This window comes from Oryctolagus cuniculus, chromosome 15 (genome assembly GCF_051225735.1).
Source record: "Oryctolagus cuniculus isolate XC-2025 breed Fujian yellow rabbit chromosome 15, ASM5122573v1, whole genome shotgun sequence".
NCBI lineage: Eukaryota > Metazoa > Chordata > Mammalia > Lagomorpha > Leporidae > Oryctolagus > Oryctolagus cuniculus.
In genome coordinates, this window is record NC_142881.1 from 20,138,418 (window position 1) to 20,164,227 (window position 25,810).

At 41.1% G+C, this 25,810-nt stretch overlaps 1 protein-coding gene across 14 annotated transcripts in view; it reads right to left on the minus strand.

Annotated features, from left to right (window-relative positions):
* Nucleotides 1–25,810, minus strand: part of ADD3 (adducin 3) — a 173,904-nt gene that overhangs the window by 117,913 nt on the left and 30,181 nt on the right. For 3 of the 14 annotated variants that reach the window (XM_070057239.2, XM_070057238.2, XM_070057237.2), the window contains exons 2-3: nt 7,851–7,937; nt 6,648–6,834 (exon numbers count right to left, since the gene is read on the minus strand). The exons of the other annotated variants lie outside the window; for them this stretch is intronic. In XM_070057239.2, the coding sequence (XP_069913340.1) occupies nt 6,648–6,834; nt 7,851–7,892 (229 nt within the window). In that variant the 5' untranslated portion in view covers nt 7,893–7,937. The remainder of the gene's footprint in view (nt 1–6,647; nt 6,835–7,850; nt 7,938–25,810) is intronic. 14 annotated transcript variants of the gene reach the window in all.

Sequence of the window (25,810 nt, forward strand, 5' to 3'; positions counted from 1 at the left end):
CCCTCTCTGTAACTCTTCCAAATAAAATTAATGAATCTTAAAAAAAAAAAAAAAAAAAAAAAAAGTATAGTAATACTTGTTTCTATGGGACAGTGGTTCTTATTAGTTGTGTTTGATTTTAAAACATACTTATTTTTACCTTATGAACCCCCAAAACTCAAGATATTGGAGAAAAATGTGAAATAATTTTTTTCTGTGAGAAATCAATGGAATTTTAGAAAAAGATATATTTATTTTTATTTTGGAGGCACAGTACAGAGACAGAGAGAGATCTTCCATCCACTGGTTCACTCCCAAAATGGCCTCAAGGCCAGGAAAGGCCAGGCCAAAATCACCAGCCAGGAGTTTCATCTGGGTCTCCCAGATGGGTGGGGGCCCAAGCACTTGGGCCACCTTCTATTGATTTCCCAGAGGCATCAGCAGAGACCTGGATCAGAAGCAGAGCAGCTGGGACAAAATCTGGTGCCCATAAGGGATGCCAGCATTGCAGGTGGTGGCTTGACCCACTGTGCTACAATGGTGGTCCTGAAATCACTGGAATTCATAGTTTTTCATTTCTACTTTTTTTTTTCTTTTTTTGACAGGCAGAGTTAGACAGTGAGAGAGAGAAAGGTCTTCCTTTTTTCCGTTGGTTCACCCCCCAAATGGCTGCTACAGGTGGCGCGCTGCGCTGATCCAAAGCCAGGAGCCAGGTGCCTCCTCCTGGTCTCCCATGCAGGTGCAGGGCCCAAGCACTTGGGCCATCCTCCACTGCACTCCTGGGCCAAAGCAGAGAGCCGGACTGGAAGAGGGGCAACCAGGACAGAATCCAGTACCCCAACCGGGACTAGAATCCGGGGTGCCGGCGCCACAGGCAGGGGATTAGCCAAGTGAGCCGCGGTGCCAGCCCATTTCTACTTCTAAGAAACTATTTCACTTCTCATTTTTCAACCGACTTTCCCTTTGGCTATTTTCTTATTTTCCTGAAAGAACTATAAGTAACAACTGGTCCCAAAATACATCTAAGAGTCAAAAACTATTACAGGATAGGGTTTACACAATTTTTCACTTCTAAAATGGGTATTAACTGGAGATGCATATAAAAATCATCTAGGTCTCAACCTATAAAGATTCTGATTTAGAAGACCTGGAACAGGACCCAAATAAATATATATATTTATATTTATATATATATTATTGGGAAATGCTAGGCATCTGATTTTAATCCATTTTTTGGCTTAAGAACCACTGGAACTCATTTCACCATCATGACAACCCACATAATAACAATTCTGTGTTACAGAATGTATTTATAGATGAGCAATCTGATGCTAAGACTAACATTATTCATATGGTTGCTAAAAGTGTGCTAATTTGGTAAATCTACTTCATAAATTTTAAGTTATTTATATCATTCAATTTTAAACACACAAAGGATCTATTAATAGCAAGGCTCTTTTAACTGCCCTAAAGGCAAGTACAAATCACAAATAACATCTATTTAGCTATTTTGAACTGGCTATCATCATTATTCAGGGCACAGTTGAAAAGCATAGTCTTTAAAACACATATTACAAAAAGTAACCTGGTGAAAATTCTATTCTGCTGTCTTTAGGGTAGCAAGTACTTCATCTCAATAGTTAGCATTTGTGACCTACTTGACAAACCTGATGGTTTATTGTAGACATCACTTCAGAATCACACTGGACCTCAGCACGGCTTCAATATAAACTCCACAAAATAAATTTAAAAAGGAAGAAAATTATCCTGGATTATGATAGTATTACCCTTTTTCAACTGCCAACCAAGTATTTTCAAACTAGTACTTCACGTCTCATTAACAACTATTATTTTTTAAATGTTCACTTAGTTTTCTATTTTTTTTTTTCACCTACTTGAATAGTGGAGCAAGAGAGTCAGATACAGACAGAGAGATCTTCTATCTGCTGGTTCACTCCCCAAATGCCCAAAATAGCCAGGGATGTGCCAGGCAAAAGCTAGAGCCTGGAACTTCATCTGAGTCTACCACATGGGTAGCAGGGGCTCAAGCACTTAAGCCATTATCATTACCTCCCAATGCATTAGCAGGAAGCTGAAATGGAAGTCAAGTAGCTAGGACTCCAACTGACTCTCCCATATGGGATGCAGGCACCCCAACTTGCAGCTTAACCTCCTGCACCTCACCACCTGCTCCACAGCTACTTTTTATTTATTTATTTATTTATTTTTTATTTTTGACAGGCAGAGTGGACAGTAAGAGAGAGAGACAGAGAGAAAGGTCTTCCTTTGCCGTTGGTTCACCCTCCAATGGCCGCCGCTGCAGCCGGCGCACCGCGCTGATCTGATGGCAGGAGCCAGGATCCAGGTGCTTTTCCTGGTCTCCCATGGGGTGCAGGGCCCAAGCACCTGGGCCATCCTCCACTGCACTCCCTGGCCACAGCAGAGAGCTGGCCTGGAAGAGGGGCAACCGGGACAGAATCCGGTGCCCTGACCGGGACTAGAACCCGGTGTGCCGGCGCCGCAAGGTGGAGGATTAGCCTATTGAGCCACGGCGCCGGCCTCCACAGCTACTTTTTAAATAACTTATTATGTAAAGAACTATACCGAGTGATTTACATACATATTTTATTGAATGTTCATCACTTAAATGGGCACTTTCATCTTTTTTTTTTTTTTGGACAGGTAGAGTTATAGACAGTGACAGAGACAGAGAGAAAGGTCTTCCTTCTGTTGGTTCATTCCCCAAATGGCTGCCACGGCCGGCACTGTGCCAATCCGAAGCCAGGAGCTAGGTGCTTCTTCCTGGTCTCCCACGCAGATACAGGAGCCCAAACACTTGGGCCATTCTCTACTGCCCTCTTGGGCCACAGCAGAGAGCTGGACTGGAAGAGTAGCAACCGGGACTAGAACCAGGTGCCCATATGGGATGCTGGCGCCACAGGCGGAGGATTAACCAAGTGAGCCACGGCACTGGCCCAATCACTTCCATCTTGTAGATGAGAAAAACAAGGCTCTGATATGTTTAGCAACTTCTCCAAAATTATAATATTAAATAGGATTTGAAAACCATGCTTTTGCATTCATTGGTTCCAAGAAATCTAAACTTATATATGCTATATAAATTTTTCTCTTTAGATGAGGATTGCACAAATTTTCATTTTATCATTCTAAAGTGGTTTCCAACTAGCACATCCTTTAAAACCCTATTTTTTCTAATCATTAAGATAAGTTCAGGGAAAAGCAACTCAGGTGGATTTAAAGGTCAAGACAACCTCACACAGAATTATACTACAGAGAAAAAAGGGAAGAATAGAAGGAAGAGGATTCCACCTGCTAAGAGAAAAGTAGTCCAACTGAAAACTAGACTAGTCCAACAACCACACACACCAACTCTAGCACTTAATTACAATAAACAAAATTACTAAGTCCTCCTTAGGCTATTTCACAGCCTGGAAATAAGTTTTTGAGTTAACATTCTTGCTCACTGGGCCAGGATTAATCATTACTGGTCTAGTGCATGCAAATTTTCTAAAAAGCTGAAATATATGCTTCATTAAAAATGTGACCCATAGTGTAAACTGTGGAAATCTTTACTTAATATATGCTAAATTGATCTTCTGTATATAAAGATATTTGTAAATTAATCTTGATGTGAATGGAAGGGGAGAGGGAGTGGGAGAGGGGAGTGTTGTGGGTGGGAGGGAAGTTATGGGGGGGGAGCTACTGTAATCCATAAGCTGTACTTTGGAAATTTATGTTCATTAAATAAAATAAAATAAAAAAATTCTATTTCCTATTCATTGTGATGGATGTTACTCTGCAAATAAAATCCAATGACCAATGGTTTGTTAAAAAAAAAAAAAAAGTGACCCATAAAAACCCTGAAGTAGAAAAACAGGCAACTTCTCCTCAAAGTTTTAGTAACTAGCTTAGAATAAAACTGATTTAAATTTCTCTGGTATTGTATAATTTTAGACAAAGAACAAAATCAAATTGACTTACCACTAGTGGAATCTTTCTCTTGAAATAACTATGTGGAGAATGGTTTAAGTAGTATTTATTCACAATCATCAGAAGACTTTGGATGAAAAGAGTACCAGACAGAATCCAGTTGTCAGTAAGACTGTTATTAATACTTTATTTTTTTCAAGTTAACACCAAAATCCATACTCCATGTTACTACAGACCACTTAATTAAAAAATAGCATTAGTATAATTGAAATCTATTTTTTAAACATGTTATTTTATTTTCATATAAAGATTTAAAAATTACTTCTTGGGGCCTGTGTATGGTGTAGCGCGCCTGCATCCCATATGGGTGCCAGTTTGAGTCCTGGCTGCTCCACTTTTGATCCAGCTCTCTGCTATGGCCTGGGAAAGTAGTAGAAGATGGCCCAAGTCCTTGGGCCCCTGTACCCTCGTGGGAGACCCAGAGGAAGCTCCTGGCTCCTGGCTTCAGATCAGCACAACTCTGGCAGTTGCGGCTACCTGGGGAGTGAACCAGTGGATGGAAGATCTCTCTCTCTCTCTTTCTCTCTAACTCTGCCTTTCAAATAAATAAATAAATCTTTAAAAAATCATTTCTCTATTTACCTAAAATATAAATATTTCCAAGTCACTTGGACAAGACTGACAAATATGAACAGGCAAAACTTGTTGCACAAGCTGTATTGCCCGACTGTCTGAACTCTTTGCCATCTTCTCATTGCCTTACTACCTCTGTCCTTATTGCTGTCCCTCCCAAGAAGATAGAACAGAATGTTGTTTTAAAACATCTAGTGCCTATTTTAATACGGATGTACTTAAAAATTTATTGGTTTTCTTAATGTGGCTGTGGTCTGCCCACATAATAGGCAGGTATCTTATCTTCTAATTATGGGAAGCTCTGACATCAATCCTAATAAGGCCTTAAAGAGAAAGCACAATTTAATTTTAAAGCTACATAGAATTCCTTACCTACAATATTCTAATCACATCACAAAGTATATTTCTGAAGAATGAGGCCTACTTTTGTAATAAATAAAGTCATAAAATCTTCAGGAAGGGAATTTATCTTAGAAAAGGAATTTCTTTCTTTTTTTTTTTTAAGATTTATTTTTTTGAGAGGCAGAGTTACAGAGGGAGGGATACGAAGAGAAAGAGAGATCATCCATCTGCTAGTTCATTCCCAGATGGTTGCAACACCGGAGCTGGGTCAATTCAAGACCACGAGCTTCTGACAGGTCTCCCACATGGGTGTAGGGGCCCAGGCACTTGGGCCATCTTCTACTGCCTTCCCAGGACATCTGCAGAGAACTGGATTGGAAGAGAAGCTGGCGCCGCGGCTCAGTAGGCTAATCCTTCACCTTGCGGCGCCGGCACACCGGGTTCTAGTCCCGGTCGGGGCACCGGATTCTGTCCCGGTTGCCCCTCTTCCAGGCCAGCTCTCTGCTGTGGCCAGGGAGTGCAGTGGAGGATGACCCAAGTGCTTGGGCCCTGCACCCCATGGGAGACCAGGAGGAGGCACCTGGCTCCTGCCATCGGATCAGCGCGGTGCGCCGGCCACAGCGCGCTGGCCACGGTGGCCATTGGAGGGTGAACCAACGGCAAAGGAAGACCTTTCTCTCTGTCTCTCTCTCTCTCTCACTGTCCACTCTGCCTGTCAAAAAAAAAAAAGGAAGAGAAGCAGCCAGGATACAAACTGGTGCCCATATGGGATGCTGGTGCCACAAGTGGAGGCTTAACCTACTAAGCCATAGTGCAAGCCCAGAAAATGAGTTTCTTAATATAAGGTCCATGGATATTAAGAGATTCCAAAGGGCGAGATATAAGATGTCTGAAAAGCAAAAAAAAAAAAAAAAAAACACCACGCTGATTGATTCTGACCACAGCAACATAAAAGAAGAAAAGTGGAAGAACTGCAGTCCCAGGGGGACAGTTGGAGAGAAGGTTGTAGTGGAAATTCTACAAAAAGAAGAGAGATACCATGGAACAACAGGGACAATACAATCACACAGCAGCAAGCAGGACACTATCAGTGACTCCGACTGCACAGTGGCTGGAGGAGATGCCATCTTCCTGGAATAAGGCATCTGGCAACCAGCACAAAGGAAACATCGTATTAATAAGTCAAGTCGAAGCTGCTATAATCCACGTGCAGCTGGGGAATTTTATCAGAGGGATAAATCTGCAGTCTCCACTGACTTTGAGTCTAGCCTGGAGGTACGGTTGTGGGGAGGGCAGTGCAGGGCATTCACTTAAGCCATGAAGCACTTTCCTCACCTCACTCCATTAAGGCACCAGGACTCAACTTCCAGGGCAGAAGACCAACAAATCCCTGTGGATTAGGCAGCTGGATCTGGGAATGCCACAGCTCTTTCTGTAGACATGGGAGTCTCGTGGGGTTGAGAATGGATTCCTTGCTGCCTGTGACTGTGGAGATACTAGGAGTATACAATAGTGCACGGCTGGGACTTTGGGCAATCATGATATCCGGCTCCAGAGGCTCAGGGTTCCATGCTCACAATGAGGAGCACACAGATCCTTTGTGCACTTCATGCACCTGCGTAGATGAGTGCCTAGATGCTGTGGGTTCATCTAGGGTGATCGGTTCACCCAGAGAGGGGTCGACACCGTGATCACACCAGCCAATGTGATCATATACTTTTCCCTGAAGGCAGAGATCTTACCATGCCCTACTTGGGTGTCACCCTGGAAACTTGCCCGATACGTGAGCATTGGCCAGAGCTGCCAGGTCCTACTCAGCATACTTCTCTGGATATCCACTGAAGGAGCAGACACTCTACTAATCCACAGAGGCATTTCAAAGATAAAAGCCCTCAGAGGAAAAAAACCAACAGATGTCTCCACAAACGCCTAAAAATAAACATAGAAATACAAGAAACATGAATGAGTAAGATAATATGACTCCCAAAAATAACACAACACTTCAATATTAGAATGTAAAGATGAAGAAATTGATGAAATGACTGAAAAGAAATTCAAAAGAATGATCATTAGATTACTCAAAACACAGAGAAGCAAATACATGAGTTAAAGAAATCCATACGGGGCTGGTTTGGTGGCATAGTAGGCTAAGCCTCCACCTGTGGCGTGGGCATCCCATATGGGCACTAGTTCATGTCCTGGTTGCTCCTCTTCCAATCCAGCTCTCTGTTAATGGTCTGGGAAAGTAGCAGAAGAGAGCCAAATGCTCGGGCCCTGGCACCCATGTGGGAGAAGAAGCACCTGGCTTCAGATTGGCACAGCTCTGGCCACTGCGGCCATTTGGGGAGTGAACCAGCAGATGGAAAATCTCTCTCTCTCCCTCCTCCCTCTCTCCCTGTAACTCTTCCTCTTAGCTAAATAGCCAAATTAAAAAAAAAAAAAAAAAAAAGAACCCCATACATGGCATGGATAAAAAATTGTGCTGAGAAACAGAAATATTTAAATCAAACTGAAATATTAGAAATGAAGAATTCAATATCTCAAATAAAAAAGTACAGTGGAAAGCCTTAACAACAGACTTGGTGAAGCAGAACAAAGAATGCCCAAGCTAGAAGACAAATCTTCGGAAATATCTGATAGATACACATACACATACATAAGAAAAAATAGGAAAAAAAGGATTTGAGATTTATAGGATACTGTGAAACAGAGAGGAGTTCTTGAAGGTGTGGAAACAGAGAATGGACTAGACAACCTATTCAGTGAAATAATAGCAGAAAATTTATCTAATTTGGAGAAAGATAGGGACATCCAAGTACAGGAATTACACAGAACTCCTAATAGACATGATCAGGAAAGATCTTCAACACATTCTAGTCCATCTTTCAACAATAAAACATAAAAAAAAAAAATCTAAAATGTACACAAGAGAAATGCCAGATTACCTTCAAAGGATCTCCAGTTAAGACTGACAGCTGATTTCTCATCAGAAACCCTACAGGCTATGAGAATAGAGAGACACAGTCCCAATTCTAAAAGAAAAAAAAATGTAAACCAGAATACTGCATAAGCAAAATTCTCATTTACAAATTAAGGTGAAATAAACATCTTCCAAAACAAATATAAACTGAAATAATTTGTCATCACTAGTTCAGCCTTAAAAATTATATTTAAGGATGTGCTACACATAGAAACAGAGAAATACTCATCATCATAAAAGAGTATGAAGTCAGAAAATCTCCTAGTAAAAGTACAAAGGAAACCCAACACAAACAACATATTTATGGAAAAACAGCAGGACCCAGCCATTACTAATCAGTAATAATCTCCAGAGGCGGCAGTGCTATGGCATAGCGGGTAAAGCCACTGCCACCTGTAGTGCCGGCATCCCATATGGGCACCGGTTTGAGTCCTGGTTGCTCCACTTTTGATCTTTTGATCCAGCTCTCTGCTATGGCCTAGGAAAGCAGCAGAAAGTGGTGCAAGTCCTTGGGCCCCTGCACCTGCATGGGAGACCAGGAAGAAGCATCTGGCTCCTGGCTTCGGATCGGCGCAGCACCAGCCATCGAGGCCATTTGGGGAGTGAACCAACAGAAAGAAGACCTTTCTCTCTGTCTCTCTCACTGTCTGTAACTCTACCTATTAAAAAAAAAAAAAAGAGTAGCTAGAGAGGCTACATTGCACATCTGTTTAAAAATAACAATTAATGAAAGTTTGAAGAGCTGCATAATATTCCAGTAAAAATGACCAGAGAAAAAGTTAAGCAAAAGTTTTACCTTAATAAAATAGGATACGAAATTGTTTCTACACTACTAAATCAGGTTTAGGCTTTAGTTCTTAACAGTTAGCATGATTTCTCTAAGTTGTATCTTCTACTTACTGGATAGTTGCAAAAGATCCAAGATCCAGTACAGGATCTGAAGGCCCTGGGGGATGGGAGCCATTGGATGGATGAACCTGGGCTGAAAAGCAAACTCTTTCCTACTTCCACCCAAATTCACCCTGAACTGCACATAAATGAAAAATAAATCACCACATTAAGTCACCATCTAGCAAATTATAAAGTCTTTGTAGGCACAGATAGCCTACACTAATAACAGGCTATGTCTGGGTGGTGGTTTACTTCTGACTTTTGTTTACTAACTTGTTTCTGTATTTTCTAAATATTTTGAGTGCTATTTTTAGTCGGAAACAAACATTTTAAAAATAGTGCTGATGTACACAGTATGTTATACAACAGTGCTGTCTTTGGATTTATGTAAATTTTAAAATACTGTATGTAACTGTATAAGAAGGTGAAGCATGTGGCTAATCACTACCTGATTGTGCCAAAAATCTCCCTTCACACCAGTGTCAAAGAGAAGCAGAAGCTTTGACGTAAGACTGAAACAGTGGCCAAGTGAATTACGACTAAAAGACCTTGGGCAAGAGGCTGGCGTGGTGGTGTAGAGGGTTAAAGCCACCTATGACAACGGTATCCCATATGGGAGATGGTTTCATGTCTTAGCTGCTCCACTTCTGATCCAGCTCCCTGAAAATGGCTTGGAAAAAGCAGTGGAAGATGAACCAAGTGTTAGGACCCTGCAATCCATGTGGGAGGACCAGATGAAGCACCTGGCTCCTGGCTTCAGCCTGGCCCAGTGCTGGCTGTTACCGCTATCTGGGGAAGTGATGGAACAGCAGATGGAACAGCTCTCTCTCGCTCGCTCTCTCTCTCTCTCTCTTTCAAGTGACTTTCAAGTGACTACCTCCCAGAAAATCTTCCTGCTCATCCTCAGAACTTAGAATCTGACTCTTTATGGGGAGCAATCAACTTTGCCAGGCTAACCATTCACCAAGTAGGGACTCAGGTAACAACAACAAAAAAAGCTGTATTGTTTGTAAGTGAAATGAAGAGGAACTATTCTCATCTAATTTCTGGTTCCAGGAGGCTAGTCTTAACAGTTTCTATAGCTGGGGAATGCAGATCTTCTCACCTCTCATGAAATGCTCTATCCTCACAACTTAAAAGCCATTATGAATTTGGAAGATCACATATATGACAGTACTTCAGAGAGTGAAAGCACCTATTTAAAAGTTGAAACATGGGAGTGCCTGTTCAAGTCCTGGCAACTCCACTTCCCACACGGCTATTGCTAATGCACATCCTGGAAGGTAGCAGATAATGGCTAAAGTACTTAGGTCTCCTGCCATCCACGTGGGAGATCTAGACAGAGTTCCAGGCTCTTGGCTTCAGTTTCATCAGACCTAGACAGAACTTCCACCCTGGTTGTTGTGGGCATTAGGGAAGTGAACCAGTAGATGGAAGATGTCTGTCCATGTCTCTCTGCCTTTCAAATAAAATGAAATTTGTTTTTATTTTTAAAAATGTAGATTGTACTAAACTATGAAAGGCCATGTTCACATGGGAGTATAAAATTTATACAGAGAATACAAAAATTTCCATGGGGCCAGTATAAAAATTTCCATGGCGTAGTAGGCTAAGCCTCCGCCTGCATCCTATATAGGTGCTGGTTTGAGACCCAGCTCTTCCTCTTCCGATCCAGCTCTCTGCTAATGGCCTGGGAAAGCAGTGGAGGATGGCCCAAGTTCTTGGGCCCCTGAACCCACACGGGAGACCCAGAAGAACCTCCTGGCTCCTGGTTTTGGATTGGCTCAGCTCTGGCCGCTGAGGACATTTGGGGAGTGAACCAATAGATGGAAGACCTCTCTCTCTCTCTCTGCCTCTCTATAACTCCGCCTTTCAAATAAATAAATAAAATAAATAAATAAATACATGTCCTATACAGGCAAAGCTAACAAGAGAGCTTCTGGCAGAGTCTGTAACTGAGGATGATAGGTTTTGATGGAGACGGTGGTGCCATGAAGGACAGAAAAGATCAGAGAAGATTCAGAAAGATTTCTTGGTCTAAAAAGACAGCACATCTCAAAATTGGTCTCAGACCAGCAGCATCACTTGGAAACTTATTAGAATGTAAATTATTTGGCCTTACTCCACACTTAAAGAATCACAAAGTGTGGAAATATGGCCAAGAAAACTGTTTCAACAAGCACTCCAGATGTTTCTACCACAAGCAAAAGTCTGAGAACCACTGGTCTACGTGGTTTCATGCTATCAGTGGTAACAGAAAAGAGAAAGGGTCAAATCACAGAGAGCCACCAGGGCAGCTTCTGTTTCATTAACTACTCTAGGCTAGGTTTAAAGCTTTTCATCCCACTGCTGTTGCTGGGCCATTCCTTCTATTGGAATTCCCATTCTAATCTGCAGGCTTCCTCACCAAACAAAATTCTTCACAGCAAAAATTGTTTTTAGTGAGTCTACTCCCTATTACCTGTAAACCTTTAAAACTAGGGATGCTGATGGGTGGGGGTTTGAGATGAAGGTGGAAGGGGACTTTCAATGAAGAGATAACAGCAAAAAAGCACTGAGTGGATGGATGACTGAAGAAATAGTATGGATGAAATAATTACTTTCAGGACTATCTAACATAACACTGGGTAGGGGAATATTTATTTTGTATTTCAGTTTGAAATAATCTCTACCTTAAATTTCATTTGATGTTTTCATCAGCCATAAATACTAGCTAATATTAAAGATGCCATTTTTAGTTACTTAGCAAATGGTAAGGCAAAGCTAACACACATGGTATTCCAAATAAAACAGAAAATAAAATACTGCCTCATGATTCGGTTTGGCATTAATGGCAAGAGAACTATTTATTTTCTGATAGAAGGTTAAATTTATATACTGCATGTTCCAAAACCTGAAACACAGCTGGTTAACATTTTTGGTTTAATTTACTTAATTTATGCTCTGACTTACTCTTTAAAGCTTGTCTATACTTAGCAATTTCAATCGCTCATAAAATGACACAATTCTCAATTTTCCAACCTGTGGATGATTCAGGACTCATGCTTAGCTATAACATTTGAAAAAAAAATTCTCAGATGTCATTTTTAAGCAATTTGTAGAAAGCAAAGAAATGACTAAAATCATTCATGTATATTTAGGTTAGAGAATATAAATAGTAAGTTTTGGTATAGAGAAGTCATTTGCTGACCTCAGAGTATCATGATCTAGCTGACATCTCAAAATCTCAATTACATGGCAGTATCCTGGATTACTGAAATCTTTGGTTTTCCTTTCAGTTCAAACGAAAACAATTAATAGACTAGCTTAAGTATCAACAAAACATTTTTAACAGTTAAAAAATATGACCTTTGTAATGGTTTTAATAGAACTTAATGTAAGTTCTATTTAAAATACTACTTAAAATATGTAAATACATATCATTTTATTCTTAAGAAATATGTAATTTAATTATACAATAACTTTTTTTAACTTTTATTTAGCAAATATAAATTTCCGAAGTACAGCTTATGGATTACAATGGATTTCTCCCCCCCATAACATCCCTCCCACACGCAATCCTCCCCTTTCCCACTCCCTCTCCCATTCCATTCACATCAAGATTCATTTTCAATTATCTTTATACACAGATGATCAATTTAGTATATATTAAGTAAACATTTCAACAGTTTGCACCCACACAGAACATAAAGTGTAAAATACTGTTTGAGTACTAGATATAGCATTAATTCACATTGGACAACACATTAAGGACAGAGATCCTACATGAGGAGTAAGTGCACAGTGACTCCTGTTGTTGACTTAACAAATTGACACTCTTGTTTACGGCATCAGTAATCTCCCTAGGCTCTTTATACAATAACTTTCTTTTTTTTTTTTTTTTAAACTTTTATTTAATGCATATAAATTTCCAAAGTACGACTTATGGATTACAATGGCTTCCCCCCATACCGTCCCTCCCACCCACAACCCTCCCCTTTCCCACTCCCTCTCCCCTTCCATTCACATCAAGATTCATTTTCGATTATCTTAATATACAGAAGATCAGCTTAGTATACATTAAGTAAGGATTTCAACAGTTTGCTCCCACACAGAAACATAAAGTGAAAAATAATAGATGATTTTTTTAAATGATGATGAAATCAGAGCAGACCTATTGTCATGTTTAATCCCAGTGAGAGTCAAGTTGGGAATTGATAATTTCTTTTTTTTTTTTTTTTTTTTACAGAGGATCAGTTTAGTATGCATTAAGTAAGGATTTCAACAGTTTGCACCCCCATAGAAACACAAAGTGAAATATATTGTTTGAGTACTCGTTATAGCATTAAATCTCAATGTACAGCACATTAAGGATAGAGATCCTACATGAGGAGTAAGTGCACAGTGACTCCTGTTGTTGACTTTACCAATTGACACTCCTGTCTATGGCATCAGTAATCTCCCTATGCTCCAGTCATGAGTTTCCAAGGCTATGGAAGCCCTCTGAGTTCTCCGACTCTTATCTTGTTTAGACAAGGTCATAGTCAAAGTGGAGGTTCTCTCCTCCCTTCAGAGAAAGGTACCTCCTTCTTTGATGACCTGTTCTTTCCACTGGCATCTCACTCGCAGAGATCTTTTGCCAGAGTGTCTTGGCTTTCCATGCCTGAAATACTCTCATGAGCTTTTCAGCCAGCTCCGAATGCCTTTAGGGCTGATTCTGAGGCCAGAGTGCTATTTAGGACATCTGCCATTCTATGAGTCTGCTGAGTATCTCACTTCCCATGTTGGATCACTCTCCCCTTTATTTACTCCATCAGTTAGCGTTAGCAGGTACTAGACTTGTCTATGTGCTCCCTTTGACTCCCAGTCCCTTCACCATGACCAACTGTGAACTGAAACTGATCACCTGGAACAGTGAGATGGCATTGGTACATGCCACCTCGATGGGATTGAATTGGAATCCCCTGGTATGCTTCCAACTCCACCACTTGGGGCAAGTCAGCCTGAGCATGTCCCAAATTATACATCTCTTCCCTCTCCCATTCCCACCACCATGTTCAACAGGGATCACATTTCAGTTAATTTTCAACACTTAAGAATAACTGTGCATCAATTACAGATCTAAACCAGTCATATTAAGTAGAACAGATAAAAAAACTACTAAGAGGGATAATGTATTTAGTTGTTCATTAACAGTCAGGGCTATGCTGATCAAGCCACCATTTCCCATAGTGTCCACCTCACTCCAACAGGTTTCCCTCTTGGTGTTCAGTCAGTCGTCACCGATCAGGGAGAACATATGGTATTTGTCCCTTTGGGACTGGCTTATTTCACTCAGCATGATGTGTTCCAGATTCCTCCATTTTGTTGCAAATGACTGGATTTCGTTGTTTCTTACTGCGGTATAGTATTCTAAAGAGTACATATCCCATAATTTCTTTATCCAGTCTACCGTTGATGGGCATTTAGGTTGGTTCCAGGTCTTAGCTATTGTGAATTGAGCTGCAATAAACATTAGGGTGCAGACCTCTTTTTTGTTTGCCAATTTAAATTCCTTTGGGTAAATTCCAAGGAGTGGGATGGCTGGGTCGAACGGTAGGGTTATCTTCAGGTTTCTGAGGAATCTCCAGACTGACTTCCATAGTGGCTTGACCAGTTTGCATTCCCACCAACAGTGGGTTAGTGTCCCTTTTTCCCCACATCCTCGCCAGCATCTGTTGTTGGTAGATTTCTGCATGTGAGCCATTCTGACCGGGGTGAGGTGAAACCTCATTGTGGTTTTGATTTGCATTTCCCTGATTGCTAATGACCTTGAACATTTTTTCATGTGCCTGTTGGCCATTCCTCATTCCTGTTGTCATTAACTTTTTTTTTTTTTTAAGATTTATTTATTTGAGAGGCAGATTTACAGACACAGAGAGGGAGAGACAAAGAGAGGTCTTCTGTTTGCTGGTTCTCTCCCCAAATGGCCACAACAGCCGGAGCAGGGCTCTATCCAAAGCCAGGAGCCAGGAGCTTTTTCGGGTCTCCCATGTGGATGCAGGGTCCCAAGCACTTGGGCCATCTTCCACTGCTTTCCCAGGCCATTAGCAGAGGGCTGAGTAAGTAGAGGAGAAGCCAGGACAGGAACCAATGCACATATGGGATACTGGCACCAAAGGCAGAAGCTTAACCTACTAAGCCACAGAGTCAGCCCCAACTATTGATTTTTAAAGCACAAATTCTAAATACAAGCATTATTTTCCCCACACCAAGGTATTTGTAACTATTAAACTTAATTTTGATTATTTTTAAAGAGTAATTATAGGCCGGCGCCGCGGCTCACTAGGCTAATCCTCCGCCTAGCGGCGCCGGCACACCGGGTTCTAGTCCCGGTCGGGGCGCCGGATTCTGTCCCGGTGCCCCTCTTCCAGGCCAGCCCTCTGCTGTGGCCAGGGAGTGCAGTGGAGGATGGCCCAGGTGCTTGGGCCCTGCACCCCATGGGAGACCAGGAAAAGCACCTGGCTCCTGGCTCCTGCCATCGGATCAGCGCGGTGCGCCGGCCGCAGCGCGCCGGCCGCGGCGGCCATTGGAGGGTGAACCAACGGCAAAGGAAGACCTTTCTCTCTGTCTCTCTCTCTCACTGTCCACTCTGCCTGTCAAAAAATAAAATAAAATAAAATAAAAAAGAAAAAAAAGAAAAAAAATAAAGAGTAATTATAAAAATAAAGACCTGGTAATTCATAACTTTAAGCATTGTTTCTCCTGTGTTCTAAACAACAGAAGTTTTAAGAAATGAAAATATGGAGACTTATTTTACTAAGAGAGATTGGATTCTGTGATCTAGCAACATATTTAAATAGAGATACACTGAGTTTTAACATAAAAGGTAAACCCAGCACTTAACAGGAGTCCTTCTCAGTCTTTGCTATGCTAAGGTACATACATATGAACCTTCAAGAAAGAGTACTGAAAGCAGTTTCCAAAATGCATCTGGAAATCCTCTTCCTGGGAAATATCTTAGAACTAAAGATCTACAGAACATACAATAGGAAGTGCTACTCTGGTGCATGAAATTTCTTCATGTGGGTATAACAATGTATTACACTTACATAGCATTGATCCTGAAGTTTAAAAAAGACCCTTAATTCTTTAGGTCTAATCTTTATCTACTGATTCTTTTCATTTGTGCTAAGTGGTCACTGAATTGGGCAATCGACCTGCTTACTTTTAACACAGTATTGGTTTACGGTTTTTTCTACACAGAAAGCTAATTGCCTGCAGTGTTTATTAGGTTTAACCCAGCTGCATTTCAGTATCATCCTCATTCACAGACATCAATGCAGGAGGCAAGTTACGATCCAGGATATCAAAATAGAAATTAAAGGGGCCAGCGCTGTGGTGTAGAAGGCTAAGCCTCTGGCTGTGCCACCAGCATCCCCCATGGGCACTGGTTTGTAACCTGGCTGCTCCTTTTCTGATCTAGCTCCATACTAATGGCCCTGGATAGCAGTGGAAGATGGCCCAAGTCCTTGGGTCCTTGCACCCATGTGGGAGACCCAGAAGAAGCTCCTGGCTCCTGGCTTCTAATAGAGCCCTGCTTCAGCTGTTGCAGCCATTTGGGGAGTGAACCAGCAGATAGAAGTCCTCTCTCTCTCTCCCTCTCTCTGTAACTCTGCCTCTCAAATAAATAAATAAATCAAAAAAAAAAAAAAAAGAAGAAGAAGAAATTAAAGGAAGTGAGTATACTACAATGAATTTGTTCCCGCTATTATTATTTCATGGAGTATTTGCAATATAAACATAATGTTTGTCCTATATACAGTTTCATGTAGCACTTGAGAATTTTAAAATCCAAAGTTAACCATTTTTTAAAATAACTACACATCAAGAACATTGCTCCTGCTATGAAATCCCATTCCTCAGAATTGGGCCCATCTGATTAAATACAACTGGTCTGCCAACTGGACGGATCCCAAGTTTCAAACCAGCACTTGGCAAAATATCCCTGTACCCAGCATTTTACATGGAACAAAACTTAAAGATGTATTGTGGCACTGCCCTGAGAGCCGAACAATTGTACAATAACATGAATGTACTCAACTTAACCTCTTTATATTAAATTTGCTAGATGAGCAGTTTAAATAATACTTCCAATGTGTGCTTGAATTCTGTATCCATCTGTTATTAGTCTGTTGGCATCTAACACTGAATTAGGAAAGACTGCCATCTGGTAGTTATAGCAACCCTTCACTAACTTGGTAGGAAGTGGAAGACCATGAAGCTCAAGGAAATATAAACTAAGTTTATTACTATGAATATGTAAAAATCTTTTTTAAAAAATCATTAAGCAGGCCTTTTCACTCAGAGAAACACTATGCATCCAGGCATTATATAACTGACCTAAAAAAGCCATGTTTTAAAGGGGTTAAAGGGATGAATGATTAAATTAAATAAGTAATTAGGTCCACATCCCCTTCACCCACAAAGCTTACACTGTTTCTTTTATAAAGCCCAGGAATGAGAGCCAAATTGGCCCTATTTAAGTTGGCCATTTAACTCTCGCTTCTCTTAATCATAATGCGGGTGTTCCTGGATACATATTTTCTCCTAAGTTTTGGGTAGGCAATATTTCAGATGCAGAGTAAACAATTAAAAGTATTAAAAATTTTATAATGTAGTACTTAGATAGCATATGAGCATACACAAACTGTTTTCAGACTTACCATGTTCTTATTTGATCATGAAGGAAGTCCAGAGAAGTAGAGAGACTGATTATCTTAGATTCTATAATTTCCTAATTACAGAGTCAGGATAATGGTAAAGTTAGGAAAACCAAATCTACATCATCTAGTTAGAAATTTTATTTTCTGGGGCCAGTGTTGTGGTATACCAATTAAGCCACCACCTGCAATGCTGGCATCCCATATGGGCAAAAGTTCAAGTCCTGGCTGCTCCTCTTCCAATCCAGCTCCCTACTAATTGGCCAAGGAAAAGCAGAGGAACATGGCCCAAACGCTTGGGCCCCTGCACCCATGTGGGAGACCTGGAAGAAGCTTCTGGCTCCTGGTTTCAGTCTAGCCCAGCCCCAGTTGTTGCAGCCTTTTAGGGAGATGATTCTCTCTCTCTCTCTCTCTCTCTCTCTCTCTCTCTAACTCTGCCTTTAAAATAAATAAAACACATCTCTAAAAAAGAGAAATTTTATTTTCCTTCTAGCATATCAATTTCTATCCTGAAAGAGTAGTATTTTACAGCTCCTATAGTTCTTAGTATTAATATAACGTACATATACATGTATGAAACTGTTCTGCACTTTGAACTTACCCATACCTTCCTGCTACTAATCTCCACAGTCCAATTTTACTTTTGAATCTACTTTTTCTTTTCTTTTCTCATCTTTCCAAAGTCACTGCCACTTGCTTGAGCTAAGTAAAAGCAGCAGTGGGTGAGTGAATGAAGCATCCAGCCTTCTATAGCACTCACAAAGTATAATGACATTTCTAGTATGCAAACACTGACACTATTCCTCTTTGCTCTCATTCTTAATATAACAATGTCAATGACATGGCCATTAAGAGATGACCTAGGATTAGACAAGACTTATCCAGCTCAATAATGTTTATTCTATCCCATTATTTTCCTTCAAGCCTCTTTGTCTATAAAAAGCCCCCTCCTTATATGGCCAGTCTCTGAAGTCTCAGATTTGATATTCCTGGCATTCAGATAAGAAGATTCTTCTCCTATCTCTTCCTAAGGGCATCTGAAACCTTTTCTGTTGATGGATTTTTAAGGTGGGAAAGATGCTCTTTCACAGCCTTTAGATCTGTCAAATAAGTTTGTCTCTCCTGAAAATTGCAAAGCAAATTTTAAGTGTTCTGAGCACAAAAAATAACTATGCAAAGTACACTACATGTTAATTAGCTCAATGTAGCCATTCCACAATGCATACATCTTTCAAAACATTATATTATACATGAGATATACAAAGCTTAGCTGTCAACTCAAAATTATTTTTTTAAGAACAAGCTTAAGTTTCTTCATTAACATCCAGACCACTCACTAGGTTCCAGATAGGAGAGGAGGGGCACCACAGTAATCCACCAAGATGAATGAAAATTCAAAGAGCCTACATCAACACCATGAGGTGAGAGGTCCCTTTATATATAGCACTCTGCTCCATGCTGAAGGACATGTGCTGGAAAAACACTGGTTATAGAACCAGGCAGATTGGAGCTGGCGCTGTGGCGCAATGGGTTAAAGCCCCAGCCTGCAGCACCAGCATCCCATATGGGCGCCAGTTCGCGTCCTTGCCTGCTCATCTTCTGATCCAGCTCTCTGCTATGGCCTGGGAAAGCAGTGGAAGATGATCCAAGTCCTTGGGCCCCTGTACCCAAGTGGGAGACCTGGAGGAAGCTCCTGGCTCCTGGCTTCAGATCGGCTTAGCTCCAGCCATTGCGGTCATTTGGGGAATGAACCAAGAGATGGACAATCTCTCTCTCTCTGTAACTCTGCCTTTAAAATAAATAAAATACATCTTTAAAAAAGAGATTCTGCCACTGACATAGCTGACACAAGGCAAAGACACAATGTGTCTCAATATGTTTCTTCACCTTATAAAAATTTTTTTAAAGATTTATTAATTTAGGGGCCAGCACTATTGCACAGTGAGTTAAAGCCCCATCCTGCAACGCCAGCATCCCATATGGGTGCTAGTTCCAGTTCTGGTTGCTCCATGTCTGATCCAGCTCTCTGCTAATGCGCCTAGGAAAGCAGCAGAGGATGTCCTAAGTGTTTGGACCCCTGTACCCACCACCTCTGCTCCAGAAGAATCTCCTAGCTCCTGGCTTCACATCGGCTCAATTCCAGCCACTGCACCATTTAGGGAGTGAACCAGTGGATGGAAGACCTTTCTCTGTGTCTCTACCTCTCTAACTCTTTCAAATAAAAAAAGATTTATTTTATTTATTTGAAAGAGAGAGAGCAAGCAAGCGAGCAAGCAATGCCAACTGCTGGTTCATTTCCCAGGGGGCTGCAACAGCAAGGGCTGAGCCAGGTCAAAGCCAGGAGCTTCATCTGGGTTTCCCATGTGGGTGGCAGGGCCCAAAGACTTGGGCCATGTACCACCGCTTTTCTCAGGCCAATAGCAGCTCCATTTCCAATCCAGGAGCTGGATTGGAAATGGAGCTGGAGGAACATGAACAGGCACCCATATGGGATGCCGATGTCAGTAGCTTTACCTGCCTCCACACAAGCTCAGCCCCTTACCCTGATATTAAGCTTCTAGAACTGATATGAGGATTCAAGATTTTATGTAAAGTACCAGGCACAGTAGCTGGTATATGGCAGATACACAATAAACAATAGCTATAAATTTATTTATTGCTGTATTCAAGAAGCAGATGATCAGGAGTTAACAATCATAATGACAGTGGGTAGAGCAATTTTTAAAAATTTCATCAGTTGGGAAAGTTAAAGGAAGAGAAGTAGTGGTTGCTTGTAGACAACAGCTCTCCTCACAGCACTGTCATACAAATTGGCCCAGTCAAGTCAGCTGGAGTAGCTGCAGCTAAGACATCTTGGGGTAGTATTTACCTGAGCTTCTGCAAGCTCCCAAAAGAAAGAATACAACATAAATTTTCTTTTCTTTGTAATAGCATTAGCCAACAGAAATATATGTAAGCTAGAAATGCAAACCATAAGTAGTAGTCACATTTTAAAAGTAAAAAAAGGTGAAATTAATGTTAATATATTTTATTTAGTAAAATATATCAAAATATTTCAGGTAAGTAACTTTTTTTTTTTTTTTTTTTGACAGGCAGAGTGGACAGTGAGAGAGAGAGACAGAGAGAAAGGTCTTCCTTTGCCGTTGGTTCACCCTCCAATGGCCGCCGCGGCCGGCGCGCTGCGGCCGGCGCACCGCACCGATCCGATGGCAGGAGCCAGGAGCCAGGTGCTTTTCCTGGTCTCCCATGGGGTGCAGGGCCCAAGCACCTGGGCCATCCTCCACTGCACTCCCGGGCCACAGCAGAGGGCTGGCCTGGAAGAGGGGCAACCGGGACAGAATCCGGCGCCCCGACCGGGACTAGAACCCGGTGTGCCGGCGCCGCTAGGCGGAGGATTAGCCTAGTGAGCCGCGGTGCCGGCCCAGGTAAGTAACATTTTTAAAAAAACTGAGTCATTTTACACTCTTTTTCTTATACTAAGTCTGCTGTATGTTTTACAATTATGGCATATCTTAATTAAGACTAGCCACATATCAAGTGATCAATAGCCACAAGAAGCTAATAGCTACTGCAATGGACAGTACAACGCTGTAATTCTAGCACCAATCCTGACCCCAGAACAAAAAGTCCACAATACCTAATGCTTGTTTCACAGGTTAGCCTATATTCATGCCACTTAACAGCATCTCACCAATCTCCAAGTTGCCAAAACAATCTAGTTGCCTAATTACCATAAAGAGACACTTGGATATTCAAATACTCACACAATCAGCTATGACATATATACAAGTATACAACAAGTAACAGCTGTCAGGAACTGTAACAAATTGGTGGAGGAATGCCAATCACATCAATCAATACTATTTCTTGACTACTCACTGACAAGAGTTTATTCCAATCAGGTCAGTACCTTCAAAATTCCACAAGGAGCTTTTAGAAAGTAAGATCTCCTCAAGGGGGCCACTGAAATAATGTAAACATTTGATAATTTTTAAAAGCTGGTAACTAAGAATCATTTTTCTTTGAAGTGAGATGATACTACATGCCTTTGGATAGTTTTGCATTTAGTTTTAAGTTTATTCAAACAAACTGTAAACCATTTTGAATCAGGTAAGAAAAGCCTATGTCATATGGTTTGCTTTTCTACAATTTAAAAAATACTTTCAAAGCATGTAAAGTGCAACCAGATGCTGTTGGCTAAGAACTAGATTTTCAAATATGACTGATTTCCAAACATTAGCAGAAATGAGGTCTACACATTGGTGAGCATAAAGCTTTGAAAAGCTCATACCTAATCTAATCATCTAATCGGAATCCTCCATGCTTTCCCACATTTCATTTCAAATTTTCAAAAAAATAAATTTCTCAAAATGCATACCAAATCAGAAATATATATGATTGAAACTTCTCACTCCTACACTGATTCAAAACAGGTCATACAACTAATGTGCCATTCTGGGACCAGCACTGTTTTGAGTAAAGAAACCAACTGCAGCGCTGCATCTCATATGGGTGCAGGTTCCAGTCCTAGCTGCTGCACTTCCAATCCAGCTCCCTGGGAATGCACCTGGAAAGGCTGCAAGTGTCTGGGCCACTGCCACTCATGTGGGAGACCAGATGAAGCGCCTGGCTTTGGCCTGGTCCAGCCCTGGCCATTATAGCCATTTGGGGAATAAACCACCAAATGGAAGATATCTATCTCTCCCTTTCTTTTTAATTCTGACCTTCAAATAAATAAATAAATCTAAAAAAGGGGGGGGGAGTCTCAATTCCACCTAAAAATGCAAATCAAATAGATTTGAGTGTCTATAAAGGAACACTATTCCATCTGCATTATAATGTGAAGCTTAGTCACCAAGTGTCTGTTCTTGCTCCATTTAGCAAAGTTTACCTTCGTTCTAATTATGACACAAGTCTGTAACCATCAGAATAACCTTAATTTTCCAATGTAAATGTAAAAACCTAAATTTATGAAAAATTTTTTAAAGAAATAGAAAATAATGTACTTGTATCATATCTAAGAAAATATAAAACATTTGACAATGTTTTTTGTCTTAAATAACTGAAATGAACTTAGGTGTGGGGAGCAGGGCCCGGCTCCCACAACATGGCGCTGAGAGGGAGTAAACAAGTTCTACACAGCGGCTTCCGCTGCTTCATCAATTTGACTAATAAGTTGCAGGAGCTGACCCAACCCCTGATTGGAAGAAAGTGGCATGCATGCTCAGCACGCGGGCAGCACGAAGCACGGATTGGTGGAAGAGGACTATAAAAGAGGACTCAACAGCACTTTCTGGAACAACTACTGTCTCCGGGCTGGTGGGAAGTTCGCTGGGGAGCTCGTTATTTCGGTCTTCTCCGCGAGCAGAGGAGCGACACTTAGGTACGTTTACAGATGGTAATTAAAAGAATGGGTACAGGGGGCAGTGCTGTGGTGTAGCAGGTAAGGACACCACCTGCAGTGCCAGCATCCCATATGGGAACTGGTTTGAGTTCCGGCTGCTCCACTTCCTATCCAGCTCTCTACTATGGCCTGGGAAAGCAGTGGAGGATGGCCCAGCTCCTTGGGCCCCTGCACCCGCGTAGGAGATCAGGAAGAAGCTCCTGGCTTCAGATCGGCACAGCTCCGGCCACTGCAGCCAATTGGGGAGTGAACCAGTGGATGGAAGACCTCTCTCTCTCTCTCTCTCCCCTTCTCTTTCTGTGCAACTCTTTCAAGTAAAATAAATAAATCTTTTAAAAAAATGATTACACAAAATAAAATTAGCAAAATTCATATTTTACTAATAATGTAGAGTATCAATGATTCCACATAATTTCTTTCTAAACCTTGCAGATAATACTTGTAGTCTTGAATTAAAACCTCAACCATAGTAATTAGAGATTACTTTGCTCCAAATACTGAATTCCAGCCAATGAATGGGCTAAGTTTCTTTAATATATTCCTACATTCATTTCAGGCTCACCTCCTTATTCCTTTCTCAGAAGCAGGAATGGAGGTCAGGGACATAAGCAGCCAGCAAACATTTATTCAGTATGTATTTACAGAGTACCTGCTATGTAGCAGATACTAAACATATGACATTTAAAAAATGTCATCTCATCATCGTAATAGCAACTAAAACAGATATTTTTATCCCAACTCTACATATTTAGAAAATAAAAACACCAGAGAAGGTAACTGACTTGCTCAAGGCTAGGCTAGCAAAATTCTGTTAGATCTGTCTGATGTCAAAACCTGTCCCTTTATACCACCCAATACAAACTCTTGCCTTTCCAATCTGGGTCTCCCCACTTAAGGATAAACAACCAAACCTGCCCTCTGAAGTTTTCATTCAATAACAATTTCATTTATTTAGCAGTACTAGTTTTTGGTTACTATAAAGGAAAAAGCAATTAAAACTAACACAATGAAGAATCATCTTGTGTATGTTTTCTTTCTCTCTCTGAAGTGGTTCATTTTCTCTTCAATTATGAAGTATACAAAGAAACGACAGGACTCTAGTCCACAAAAATAACACTGAGATGAGACAAAAGAGAAAGATGCTTGAGGGTAGTGCTATTCAATTTGACAGCCGCCAGTCACGTGTGACTACTGACTACTTAAATATGGCCAGTGTGAATTAAGATGTGGCAAGTATTCATTCTGAACACTGCCTGTAAGTATATCAGACTGCAGACATTATAGGAGTCAATGTGTGCTAACTTTAGGACCCACCTACAAGTTACTGCTTCCACATATATCACTGAAATCCAACCGTATCCACAATCATTTTGCTCTCTTTCATTCAAGTGAAAGAATTTCTGGTAACTGAAGTTACTGCTTAATGAACATTTATCCTCAACAAACAAAGGTTTCAGAAAAAGGCATCAGCAGAAGCTTTTTAAAAAAAATCAGTAACTTAAAAGAAATAACATGGTTTTCCTAAAAACTGACCTATAAGTTGACTTTTTTTAAAAAAGATTTATTTATTTGAAAGTCAGAGATGCACAGAGAGAGAGGTCTTCCATCAGCTGGTTCACTCCCCAAATGCCCACAACTGCTGGAGCTGGGCTGACCTGAAGCCAGGAGCCAGGAGCTTCCTCCGGGTCTCCCACGCAAGTGTAGGGAACAAGGACCCGGGCCATCTTCTCCTGCTTTCCCAGGCCACAGCAGAGACCTGGATCGGAAGCAGAGCAGCTGAGACTTGAACCAGAACCCATATGGAATGCCAACGTTGGCTTTACCCATTACGCCATAGCATCGGCCCATAAGCTGACTTTTAACATGAAAAAAAAAAAAAACCAGCCAGTCTCCAACCAGGTTAAACACTGAATTCAAAGTTCTCAAGCAGTACCTTGACCTTACATGTGAATGGAAAGACCCTGTACTCACAGTAAAATGAAAAGCAATTATATTTTATTGTCATAGAGCAAACCATAGGGAAAAACGTAAATATGGCAGATCTCGGCCAGCGCCACAGCTCACTAGGCTAATCCTCCGCCTGCGGCGCCGGCACCCCGGGTTCCAGTCCCGGTTGGGGCACCGGATTCTGTCCCAGTTGCTCCTCTTCCAGTCCCGCTCTCTGCTGTGGCCCGGGAAGGCAGTGGAGGATGGCCCAAGTGCTTGGGCCCTGCATCCACATGGAGACCAGAAGGAAGCATGTGGCTCTTGGCTTCAGATCGGCCCAGCGCACTGGCCGTAGCAGCCATTTGGGGGGTGAACCAACGGAAAAGGAAGACCTTTCTGTGTGTCTCTCTCTCTCACTAATTCTGCCTGTCCAAAAAAAAAAAAAAAGATTTCATTCAATGTCCTTGATGACTAAACATATAGATCTGATTTATCATAAAAACAAATTAAAATACTAACTTTTCTAACATGACAAATTTCCTCCTTTACTGTGCCTTATGTAATGACCCACTTGTTTGAAAGCGATGGAAAATTGGGGTCATAATGTCTATAATCTATTTCACCCACACAAATAACCTAAAACTTTTCCTTTTCATTGGAATGGTGAACTGTTTCTCATTTAAATATGTTCCTTTCCAACGGGAAAAAAATAAGTCAAGGCAGCCAAATATATGCAGTTTGAATTTTCAATATAATGTTCCGAAACATGTCAGAAACATTTACCATATACATGACTTGCTTCAGTGGTGAGCGTGCTAAAATTGGAACATACTGAAGATCAGCATAGCTTTTTGTCAGGAAAATAAGAAAGTTCATGACACAATCCAGGTTTCTTTTTCAGACTTCACAAACCTTCCCTAATTCAATAACAGATTAAAAAAAAATAAAAAGAAAGAAAAAAACAGGTACTCATTATTTCTTGAAAAGAAGTCTCAAATCCATTAACAGATTGGATGTCACCCT